Source organism: Harpia harpyja, chromosome 10, assembly GCF_026419915.1.
Source record: "Harpia harpyja isolate bHarHar1 chromosome 10, bHarHar1 primary haplotype, whole genome shotgun sequence".
Classification (NCBI taxonomy): Eukaryota; Metazoa; Chordata; class Aves; order Accipitriformes; family Accipitridae; genus Harpia; species Harpia harpyja.
In genome coordinates this window covers 35971585-35983213 of record NC_068949.1, presented here as the reverse complement: position 1 = coordinate 35983213, position 11629 = coordinate 35971585, and the positions used below count along the sequence as shown (strand labels likewise).

The window sequence follows — 11629 nt, the reverse complement described above, 5'->3', positions numbered from 1 at the left end:
ACCAGGCCTGGAGGGGAGTTTGGTACCACACTGAGACTGACAGGGAAGGGGGAACCTGAAGGTAAATTTGGCATTGAAAAATGCTGAGTTTGCACATCCCTGTGTTCCTTACAGAAACAAGTACTGTTGGCATCACAAATCTTTAAAAGGAGACATTGGTGGAATACATAACCCTTGGGTTTCCACTAGTTTAAAATGCCTGTAGAGACTGGGGAGAGGCAAATCTGCTTTGGGATTTTCCAGTATTCAAGGCACAAAGCTCATGGAATGTTTTATTTATCTGGTAAAATGGTGCACAAGGATTTTTTGTGACTGTCATTTTTCCTCTGTAAAATAAACATCTTTAGTTAAGAAGTCCACGTCCAAACAGGATTGGGAAAAGTTAAGAAACACAGCTGCACTGCATATTATAATAAAACAGCACAAAATCCAATCACAAAGAGTAGGTGGGAGATGATATCTGCAAGAGAAACATAGACTAAATGTGAGTACTTCCCTGTCAGCTGCCTTTCACATTCTCTTCCCACCCTCATCAGTGCAACTGCATGCCCCTAATGTGGCTCTGTCACCATATCAAGTTTTAATAAATAGGCTTTGAAAGTCCTTTTTCAAACCTCCAAATAGAAATGCTTTCAGTCATCTCTGTTAATGCAGTGAAACATGCTTGTTCCTTTTTGGGAAGAGGGTGTGAAAATACGAGGAAGTAATGTTCAGTATTGGAAGTTATTGGTATGATTTTATTGTCCAGAGTGAAGGATGTGCCAAAAAGAGGAAAACAAAGTGTGTAATGTTGAGAAATAAAATTTCATTTTGAAATATTTCCTTCTGTCACGTTTACTAGATTTTTCAGCTCTTTCTTTGAATTATGGGGTTTATGTTGACAGAGTCACTCAAAAATCCATATTTGGGATTGATATTTTCATTGTTATACTTTGCTATTTACCTGAGAGTGTGTAAAATCTGGATAAACCTTTGCCTGTATAAAATAAGAGAAAAAGATATCATTGGGATGGCATGTTTAAAATAGGGCAAGGTGCACCAGCGTGCTTTGTAAAAGCAGAACAGATAACATTTGCCACATTGAAATTCTGGATATTTCTTCCTCTTGGCTTTGCTGTCTGAGGTTATAAAAGGATCCTCAGTTCTTTTATCTTCTAAAATTGATGGGGGTTTACTGGTGCAACATACTGAGTTATAATAATGCTGCTCTACGTGTACTTGTAATTTTAAATTGGCTTTGAGGTTGGTGTCATGTAGTTGATAAACTAGTACAAAGGGCTCTAGTGAAAACACGATTTAGGCATACCTTGTTCCAAGGACCTGTTTCAAAAGATGTGCTGGATCTGCAGAATTAAACCAGCTCAGGGAGAATTTGCTGGTGGCTCCAGGAGGCAGCAGTTCAAGGAAATGGGCATTGCTTTATAATGGGGAAACCTGATGGCAGTTCAATTTGTGTATCAGGAGGGACAGGCACAAAAGGCTGACCTACCAGAGTTATGGGTATGCTGAAGTACCAATCCGCAGTGTAAAGAAAAGCTTTCCTGCTGCTTCTAAGCCTGACTTCTCTCCCACTCATGTGCAATCTATCAGAGCTTGTCTGGGCTGTTGCCGAGGTCAAATGCAGGTGAGCAGAGTTTACATTGCTAACTTGGTGTGTAAGTGGTTTGGCCATTTGTCATTAATGCCAAATGGGTGCCTTTACTCACTTTGGAAATGAGGAGGGTTTCACCGAGCTCTTCTGCCAGAGCCTGGAGGGGACCAACTTCTGTTCAAGACTCCTGCTGCCACAGGGGAAAGGGCCTGGCAGAGGGCTTCAGCTCCTTCTGCTTGCTCCTACGCTGTGAGCCATGGGTGGCTCCCACCTTCATTGCTTCCCGAAGGGAGAAACACCCCAGAAACCCAGTCACTTACTCCGTACAGCAATCTCCGCCACTAAAACACCTCCAGTTTGTTCCATGCGCTGTTTTCGTTTGTCACATGTCTCGAGAGATCAGAGAGAAAGTCATGTATACCAAAAAAAATCAAAGATAATTAAAAAAAGATCCAAACCCAATTCTCATGTTTCCATCCAAGGAAATTAAATCTGCATCAATATTGCTGCAAATTGTCTAGGGATTTTTTTTTTCCCCTATAATTATTGGGGTTTTTTGGTGCAGGAGAGATTTAAGGAGAGTCTTTACAGTGCATTTTCTGAGGGTTTTGGCATGCCACAGCCCTTACAGTGACTGTCAGTGAAAGTGCTCTTTTCAGTTGTGAGATGGCAGGAGCCCAGACGCGTGTCCGCTTGCTAATCACAGGTCCTCCTCAGTTGCCCTTTCCACCCTGCCTTAAACAGGGTGACACCTGTGAAGGCTTCTGTTGTTTATTGCTAATTATAATTGTTGCCTATTGGGTAGAAACAGGAAGCAGCAAATCCCTTCCATATAGATCATCTCATGTCCAGCACTAATGATGGCTGTCACAGCTGACAAGGTCTGTGTTGGAGGCAGTGCTCTACAGATTAAAGGTCCTTGTCCATCCCCTGACCTTTGCAGATCCCCAGCTGTGGGCATTTTTTTTTTTTTTTTTTTACAAACTCAGCATGTAGTAATTCTGGTTATGAGTTGCTTGTAAGCACAGACCCTCAGCTTGGTTCAACCTTAATTGCAGCAGACCACCAGCTGCATTTTTGGGTTGGAAGTGGACTCAAGGGATGTTAGCCTGATCGAGCAATTATCCTATGCTGGATGGTGAGGAGGGAATTCCACCCTGTGCCTGAAAGGATGATGTAGATGTTTGGCAGTACTGTCAGAAAGGCAGATATGGAGTACTGGTTTTGTGTTTTCTTTTAACCCTGGTCTGTGTCTGGATAAAAAGTTGAAGAAATCTTTAAGAACAAACAATGAAATCCAAGCCCAGAGTTTTTTCTTTTGCCTTTGAAACTTAGAATTTCTAACAATGCATTTTCGTCAAACCTGCAAATTTTGCACAAATCAGTGCCCCCCGCTTAGCACTGAGGCTGGGTAATAAGCTGCTATCTTAATTTGGCTCCTGGACTGAGAAAGGGTTTAGAAATAAAAGTTGGTTTCACCAGGAGTGATGCTTTCTCTTCTCCAGCAAGAAATATTTGTTGCTGAAACGACAGTATGTCAGCCAAGGAGTATTTTGGGCTTTCGTTTCAGGTTAAATAAAATTTGACTTCATTTTATAGCAATGACACACTCATTGCACGAGAGAAAGAATAGCGAAGCTCTGACTTAGTGAAGGAGGGAGAGGGAAGTCTTGAAAGACAGACACCTGAGTAGCCCTTACCCTTGCATCAGCTGGTGCAAGCAGTGTGCACCTCCCCATGCTAAATAACACTCCCGTATTAGCACCCCCACCTCATTCCCACCTAAGATCACAGGAGCCTACTCTTCAACCTCAGTTCCTGCTCCAGTGACAATTTATGTACTTCATGCAGAACAGGAAGGCTGCAAGAGCAGGAACTTACTGCAGCTCGTTGCAGGATAGCAGAGAGGACTTTCCTTGGGAAGGGGGACTGGGAGGTTTTGTTTGACTAGCGATGGGCTTTGAGCCAGGTTCTCCCGCTGCCCCCAGGGTGCCCTCAGCACTGAGATATTTGGGAAAATGGAAAAAAGCTCTACTTTCTCCCTTTTTTCAGGCTTGTGTTTAACTGTAGCTGTTTGTCAGACAGGACTGTAGCCTGGGATATCAACAAGAACTGGGTTTTTCAATGGCTGCCTTGTTTCTCAATACGTTTAAACAAGTTGCCCAATGTTGCATACAGTGCCTGTGGCATGACGGGGTCGGGGTGCAGGGCTGGCCACTCAGGTTCGCGCATAGCGGTGGCCCCATTTACTGAAAGCCCTGGCGCTGGCTCTGCACCCAGCATGCCCTCAGGAAGGTCTCGACATCCTCTGTCTAAATTTAGCACTGCCTGTTTCTCTGGGAGGGAGGCCTTACCACTGGGCAGGAGAACTTCTCGCTGTCACAGATGTGCGTCTCGCAGTGCAGCCAGACCTTGGACAGCTTGGGGATGTTACGGAAGCGGAAAGCATTGAACTGGAACGTCGCCCGGCTCGTTTTCCCGTTCTCGTGCACGAGGATGGAGTTGTCCGTGGCACACCTGTGTTGTGTATGGAGAAGCAGTGTCAGAGCCTCCACGGCTTCAGGGAAACATCTCCTGAGGTCGCGCTCTGATGAATGCATTTGGCCTGCTGTGGGTCAGCTTCTCTTTTGCCCCCTCATCCCCCAGTCCCCGGCCTTCTGTCATCCTCAGGGCTGGGTTGGGTAGAGGTGCTCCCCCAGGTCCCACCAGCACCTACCCCTTGGTGATCAGGGGCCAGTGGATCTGGTAGAAATACTCTGAGGAAGGAGTTGCCCAGCAGTTGTTGAGAACAACTTTGAACCTGGGGAGATATAAACCCCAGATTAGCAAGGAATGTCCTGATTGCCAATTTATTAATTATTACTCCTTCCCTTGCCTACCTGTCGCTTAAGCCCTTAGCTTCAACTCCGGCAAATATGTCAGAACCAATTTCTGATGTTTCAACGATGAAAGGGGCTTCTTTTATACTTGAAAACTTGGCATTCTTTGAAAGACAAAGAGAAAGGCATCATACGTTACTAGTGACATGCAAAGCAAAAGCAGGTGGCAACTTCAGACAGCTCTGGAGAGATGGACTCCAGGAGTCTGGGCTCTTACTACCTGCAAGCTGCAAACTCTACACCTAGTAGTAGGACTATTGCAAGCCCAAGATGGTGTTTAAAAATCTTGTTGTTAATGTTTGGCTTATAATGATAATAAGTGACAGAATTTGATGCTGTTTGGGTTGTGGTATGTGTTATATCACAGCATGGGTGAGAAGTGAGCTTGCTGCTGCCTCTGGTACACCAGAGGTGGTGGTGGAAGCTGGTGGGAGTAGGGGACTGGAGATAACTGTATAGAATGGGAAGGGGCTTGGGAGATGGCCACGTGTCAGGGAAAAGGAATGAAGACAAGCAGAAATCACGTGCCTGTGTGCAAAGGGTTCAGCACTCTGAGATTTATACTTGTGGTGGCCAGCATGGGGAGAGCTGTGGGGGCACAAGTGTGCGGAAAGAGCTCTGCCAGCTATAGTCATTCACCCACTAAAAAGCCAGTCTGCTCAAAGTAGTGCAGTGTGTGGCGCTCAGATGAAGAAGTTCAGTTACAAATACACTGAAGTACCTACTTAAATCACACTGCTTTTTATTGCATAAGGTCATAATGAAGCTAGCACCAGAACTATATAAAGAGTAACATGTTTAGTTGTAGAATTTGTTTACTTTGTTAAATCTACACAGCAGGATTCAGGTATATGTAGTTCTGGAGCTGTTGGACTATGTTGCCCTGCAGTGCTTGCTCAGTTCCCTGGTACTGATTTTATGTACCTTTCCTCGCCTACACAGCAAGGTGGCTGTGAGGCACTACAGTATTCCCACTGCAACATCTGATAGATTACATGCACTGAAGTTAAGGCTTAAGGCTGTGTTTAGGTTAGTGACCTATGGCTGTTAAGTGCCCTGACAAATTCTCATTTAACCAAAGATTTCTCCCGAAGGAGAGAACTTGCAGAAGTACTGTCACAAAACTCTTCGCAGTCCTTGTGCTAAAACGAGTTGAACCTGGTATAATGCTTCTTTTTCCAAACTCTATTGCTCTACACTGTTTTAGGGTATTATCTTGCTTTTCTTCACAACAGGTTTCAGTGTTGAAGGTCTGATTTCCATTCAGGCTCCAGCCCCTCATGCTGCATTAACAGTCCTTTGCTGTTAACGGTGTGTCACAGACTAAAGGGCAGGTGAGACTGAAGGGTTTCCACTGGGTCACACTGCAGCTTGGGCACTGCTTCTGGATGAGGAAATGGGCACATGAAGCACCTGGAAGTATAGCCCACCAGAGGCAGAGGGCTGTGTCAGGCAGCAGCAGAGATGTATAACAAGGCAAAATAAATCTTTTATTTCCATTTTGCAAAAAAAAAAAAAATCGAACATTTCTTTGAAAGTAACCTTTTCTCCCCAGTGAAAACGTGAACAAAATAACAAAGGAGTGGTCTATTAGCTTTCTGAGCTTGTTCTGTACTTCTGCTCAGTGGGAAAATGTATTAGTACAGTTCAGCCACTCCCTCCTTGACTCCTGGGAGCCCCATGGCCATTAGAACAAAACAGTCGTTTAGCAAAAAATTAAAGGTACCAGAGATTCATTGCTCACTGCCCATCATTTGTTTTTGTAGCCATTCTGTCAGGACTTGACAGGAGCAGTGTGGTACCTCCTGGGACCTTGCCAGTGTATACTACCAGTGTACCATATATCAGAAAAAAAAAGACCACATGGGCTTTCATGTGGCACCCAAAGCCTGACAAAGTGTTTAGTGATCAATTGGTGCCCAAAATGCAGGGTGCAGGGGGAGAGATTTCCATCAGTCCACCTTGTGGTAAATACTCCCTCTACCTGGCCTATAAATTTAACACAGTATGTTACTAGTTGTTCTTTTTCTAGCTGTACTAAAATAGAGGGGCTGTTTTGGTGCTTTTGACTGTGCTTTGCTGGAAAAAGGCTCCAGGATCAGGAGCTGGCTGCTCCAGCAGCACAGCAGAGCTGTGGAGAGGAGAGGGATGTTTCAAAAGATCAACCTGATATCCAGGGACAATATCTTGTTGCAAAAAAATTGCAGCATGACCTAAAGATCTCTGGGGAACACGAGATATCTGTCGGGTGAGAGGACCAGGAAGCAAACTGCAAGAGAAATGCATGGAGCTTTGCTGTATCTATAGAGACTATGTGATAGCAGCAGTGCCTGCAGATGCATGCTGCTTTTTCAGTGGGACTACAAACAAGTTTTGCTTTTTCTTATAAAACCTGTCAGCATGTTAGAAATGTGCCTCTCAGCAGAAAAATCTGCCTGATTTGGACAGATTAAAAGAACAGTTGGCATGTGTCTGCTCTGTTCAGTTTAAGTATATCCCTGTTAATCAGCAGAAACAAGGGCCCCTGCAAACTCCACTGTAATTATCTGTTCCAGACTAGTGATATGCTCCATGACACATAAAAGTCAGGAGCAGCAGCCCTTTTTTTCCAGCTCTTAGGCTGAAGCCTGTGGAAGGTGAAGGCGAAAAGCTGGGTGGCAAAGAGCACTTACAGAGTAGAAGTTGAGGGACAACTGACTTTCAAATGAGCCGGAGCTCCCATTCTTCACATGGACGGTGGCCACCCTGGGGACATAACAAGGTTTCTGTATAAGTGAGACGTGGTGCTGAAGATGAGGTGAGGTGCACACCCAGAAGTGGACGTACCTTTGGTCAAAGGCAGCCTGGTTCACCAGGTAGTTGGCATTATATGTGCAGGTGAATGAGTAATTCACAGGCTGGCTCTTCACAATTACTGAGGAGTCATTGGAGACGATGGAGTTGTAGAAATGATAAACGGGGTTCTTGAACTGTGGATGGCGAGACAGAGAAATGTAGGCAGTACTGAGTCTTTGAGGCATCAGGAACAACTTTGTAGTTTGAAACATGAAGACCCTGGTGACAAAACACTATCCCCAAGGAAACATGGTTTTGTAGTTCTTTATGTGCTGTGCTGCCTATACATATGCCTTACTATATATATGTTCTTTGTAACAGAGGTGCAAATGGGCGACTAACACACAGACGTTTTGCCTGTAGATGCAAAGCATAACTATTTGATTCTTCCTTCTCCCTGATATTGGAGTTTGCCTTCTTCCATCAGTACTTAAAGCCTACTCCAAGCTGAAACAAACAGGACTCTCTCAAGTGAGTCCAGCTGATTTCTGAGTCCAGCTCGGAAATGTTGACCTTGATAGTCTTACCTCTGACTGCGTCCCACAATATGATTTGTTTTTAGGTGACAGGTCTGGGATTGTGAATTGGTAATATCCCGAATCATGGATCCCATTGTAGCAAATGCCTCCGAGTGCCAGCTGATTAACCTCCCATCCATAAGGACACTCCGGAATTTTGGTAATGATGGTTTTAGGATAGCAGTATACCAGAATTACATCTGAAAGGAAAATAATACACCTAGAGTGATATTCAGTGGTGTTTTTCTTTGAAAGACGTGAGTCTGCACACCTACTTTCCATTGGGATTAAACTTCTGTGAGCAGGGGTATGTGCTGGAAGGTCCTCTAACGTGAGCAGCTTTTGCTACACAAAACTAACCTTTGGGGTTGTTAAATTCTGTCCTCTTTGGAAGAGTTTGGCCTTTGCCTTCTAATCAATGCAGAACTTTGTGTAAATTTTTTATCTTTCTGGAATAGCTGATTGAGGAGCAGAGACACTGCTGAGAAACCTGAAGTGAAAAATGGCTGCACTGAAATCTGTCAGATTAGCTTATGCTGGCAGAGCTGGCTTCTGTAATGCCACTGATTCTGTAAAAATAATATTGGTGAAGTTGTTTGTTAGGCTTTGGTAGATCTGCACCTTTTTGTATCAGTGTTAGATCTAGGCCACGATAGATATTCTGCCCTTTCTCTCCTTTCACTGGTGTTGCAGTGCCAGCGCAAACTGAATTTTTACCATTCTCAAGTTAAAAGCTAAGATCTAAAAATGAACTGAAAAGCCTAGCCCTGTTAATGGCAATAATAAATGAACTGAAATCCTAGCCCTGTTAACAGCGATGGTTAATAGCAGTGGAATATGTTTCCAAACGTGGTGTTTGCTAATACAACCATGAATATTGAACATCATAACTTAAAGATTGATTGCTTCATGATAGGAGAATTGGACATTTTTCAGAGAATCAGGCAGTGCAAATTTGAATGTCTGATGGGAATTTAAAGGGCAAATATTGACTAACCATTAGTGACCTGAAAATTGAGAAAGACTTCCAACTACTACAGTCAGAAAAAAGACAACCTGCCTGGAATTACTCAATTATTTCTTTTAAAGCCCTTGACACTCTCATTTTTATGATAAAAGCCTCATTTTGTAGCCTTTCCATGTCTGTTAGGGAATACTCAGGGAAAGTCAATAATGGACCTTAACAACTCACTCCTTTCTGGTCGACAAACCTTCGGCACACGCAGGCTGATTCTGCTTGTGTTGATGGTCAGATTTGTAACTCTGGTGACTTTACAGCTATGAAAATTCCTGCAGTTCAGAGAAACTGCTTGTGCAAATGAAGGTACTGAAATAAATGGCTAGAGGGCCATATACTTAAGGTATACCATGAAATTACTGACAGTAGTCTGACACCAGTCACACACGTACAAAGCAAACACTCTATACTGAGGCGTATTCCAAAACATTTCTAAAGCACATTTCTTAATTGTAGTGAATTCTACATTACAGGTCTGCCTGGCACCAGATCATTTGAGTTTCTAGGCAGAAAGCAGTGTGCAATTAGAGCCTTACCTTCAGTGATTTTTGGTTTTTTTCTTGTTTAGCAGTGTGGTTCAGGAGTTCAGCCCAAGCACATTCATTCACCACAAGTCATCTGCAGTCAGTGGGACTGAAGCCCAGCTTGGGCAGCAAAGATCTGCTGCATCTAGCCTGTGCTATTGCAGATAATTTCTAACTGTTGTTTTCTTTGCCATTTTATGCCTGAATTCTGCTTGTGCTTGACTTTATTGCACTATGATTATTGCACAGAGTGAAGCATATACCTAATTCTCTGTGGGGCTAGGACTTTAGTGGTATGTGTTTTATTGTGCTAGCTGAAAGCAGATCAATAAAAATGTAAATAAAAAATGTAAGGATTAGCACTCCAGAATCCACAGGTTAACTTTCTGAAGAAAAACTTTCCACTTTTAAATAGAAAAAAACCCTTTGGCAGCTTAATTACAAGAGAAGATCATAAGAGACTTAAATTATTTTACCTGCTTTATTTGGATTGCAAGGCCCTGCAAGAGCTTGAGCCAAGATGACCAGCAGATAAATAGTAAGAGTCACCATTTCTTGCAATGATCTGAGGACACAGGGAATAAAAGCTGAAGTTGTCTTTAAAATTGGAAAGAGAAACAATGCATTGACTGCAGACCTGAAAGCGTAGCTACTGTTAAATATGTTCTTCTTGCAGAGAGAAACAAATAACATTACTGATATTCTGTCGCCCAACTTAATTGCATCTACAGGATAAATATTTCCAAGACCTTTATTATCACTGGGTCACTATTGTGACAATTTTACTATTTCAGTTTAGTGGTGGCTTTTAATTATTCTAGTTTTTCTTTGTTCTTGTAAAGAGTCTAAACCTGAAGTGTTAGTATAACCAAGTGAAACTGAAACAATGTAATCTGAGAAAAGAGGGAGTAGAAATTACTAGAAGAAATATGATGCAATAACATACATACTGTGCTTATAAATTTAATGCTGAAACTATTCTCTGTGGTGGTGGCTATCCTGATGTATATAATCTTAACTTCATGTAGCTCAGTTTTGGTAAATCATGCATTTTCTCCTTTACTGCTAAATGTTGAGTTTTCAGGAAAACAGGGAGAAGCATGTACAGCCTGTGGGATTGGGACTGGACTTCTCATATTTTCCTTTAGTAGACACTTCTCAGTGTCAGCCCTCATATACATATTACTGAGCAGACTGTCAGAAGTAACAATTATCATTTAGGTAAAGACAAAAAATCTTCCTGATTAAGTATTTCCAACAAAAACAATCAGTTTCAACATTTTCACTCAGCCTCTATTTAAAAACGCATATTTATAAAAGGCTCATACAGTATATTTCAGTGACAATTCCTTCTAATTATAATCCTATGCATTCTACAAGAAATTAAGTATTATACCTACGAGACAGGAAGGGGCTAAGTATTTCAGATTTTCATTCCGGTCTTATTCCAATAGCTGCGCTGTCGGCTCTTCCCAAGATGTCCTCTTTCAAATGAACCCAGCTGGCGTTATCTTCGCTTTATATAAGCAATCTTGTAAAAGGAGCCCATCTCTGGTTAAATCTCAACCCACCAGTATTGTCCAGTGAGGGAGGGAAAAAAGAGTTATAGAAAAGCAGTTCTCTTCCCCTAGATGGGACTGTGTTGCAGCTATTTGATTTTTTTGAAAGACTTCCTATGGTGGCTTTTTACAGATCTTGAAAATAATTGAACAGAAACCTGCTGAGGGTATATAACTGGCACAAAATTTTTGTTTTACAAGTTAATTAGGAAAATGTAGAATTTCTGCAAAGGTGAAGCCGCAGCTGCCTTCTAGAATTCAGCGAAAATGTATTTATAGGAATTAGATGCCTGTCTTGAATGGCTTATTGACAATGTCAACCTTTTGTGCCATGCAAGTGGACAAAAGTACTTTCAACAGATATATACCACCTTGGGGTCTTTTTTTTTTTACTTATTTTTTCTAAAAGTTCACAGGCATGTAATCTGAATTTAGGTAGGATCTTCCATAAGCCTAAGTATTATACTACATAATTATAGTACCTATATAAGGTACTATATACCTACATATAAGACTATGTAATATACATTAAATATTACAGTATAGAAAGTGTAAAATTGGCCATTGCACAGAAAGCTGAAACAAATTTGCTCTTCATATGACCATCAATCATGTGGTTGCTGTATGAAAGCCTTGGTTAGCTGGTAAGATTTTCTGGTGACCTATTACATCCCGTTTGTGCTAGCTTTTAGTGATAGGCCCAGA

The 11629-nt window shown here is 42.3% G+C and overlaps 1 protein-coding gene across 3 annotated transcripts; it reads right to left on the bottom strand.

Annotated features, from left to right (window-relative positions):
• Nucleotides 1–245: 245 nt before the first annotated feature.
• On the bottom strand, nt 246–10920 carry TECTB (tectorin beta). Of its 3 annotated transcripts, none has more exons than XM_052800081.1 (11): nt 10762–10920; nt 9842–9962; nt 7833–8023; nt 7297–7439; nt 7143–7215; nt 4471–4574; nt 4308–4391; nt 3946–4108; nt 1912–1981; nt 944–976; nt 246–460 (listed from the first exon to the last, which is right to left on the bottom strand). In XM_052800081.1, the coding sequence occupies exons 2-11, from the start codon at nt 9915–9917 to the stop codon at nt 408–410; spliced, it is 990 nt and encodes a 329-aa protein (XP_052656041.1). In that variant the 5' UTR covers nt 9918–9962; nt 10762–10920; the 3' UTR covers nt 246–407. The 3 variants fall into 3 exon arrangements, with proteins under 3 accessions (XP_052656041.1, XP_052656039.1, XP_052656040.1); XM_052800079.1 differs by having other exon boundaries at nt 9842–9930; nt 10762–10917; XM_052800080.1 differs by having other exon boundaries at nt 9842–9930; nt 10766–10917.
• Nucleotides 10921–11629: the final 709 nt, after the last annotated feature.

Bases quoted from the DNA above. Each gene is read 5' to 3' on its own strand.
- TECTB (XM_052800081.1), bottom strand. From the start codon at position 9,917: ATGGTGACTCTTACTATTTATCTGCTGGTCATCTTGGCTCAAGCTCTT. The intron at 977-1,911 runs GTAAGTGACTGG...TATTTTATACAG, and splicing joins GGCGGAGATTGCTGTACGGA to GCAAAGGTTTATCCAGATTT. The intron at 461-943 runs GTAAATAGCAAA...TTTCTCTTGCAG, and splicing joins CAGATTTTACACACTCTCAG to ATATCATCTCCCACCTACTC.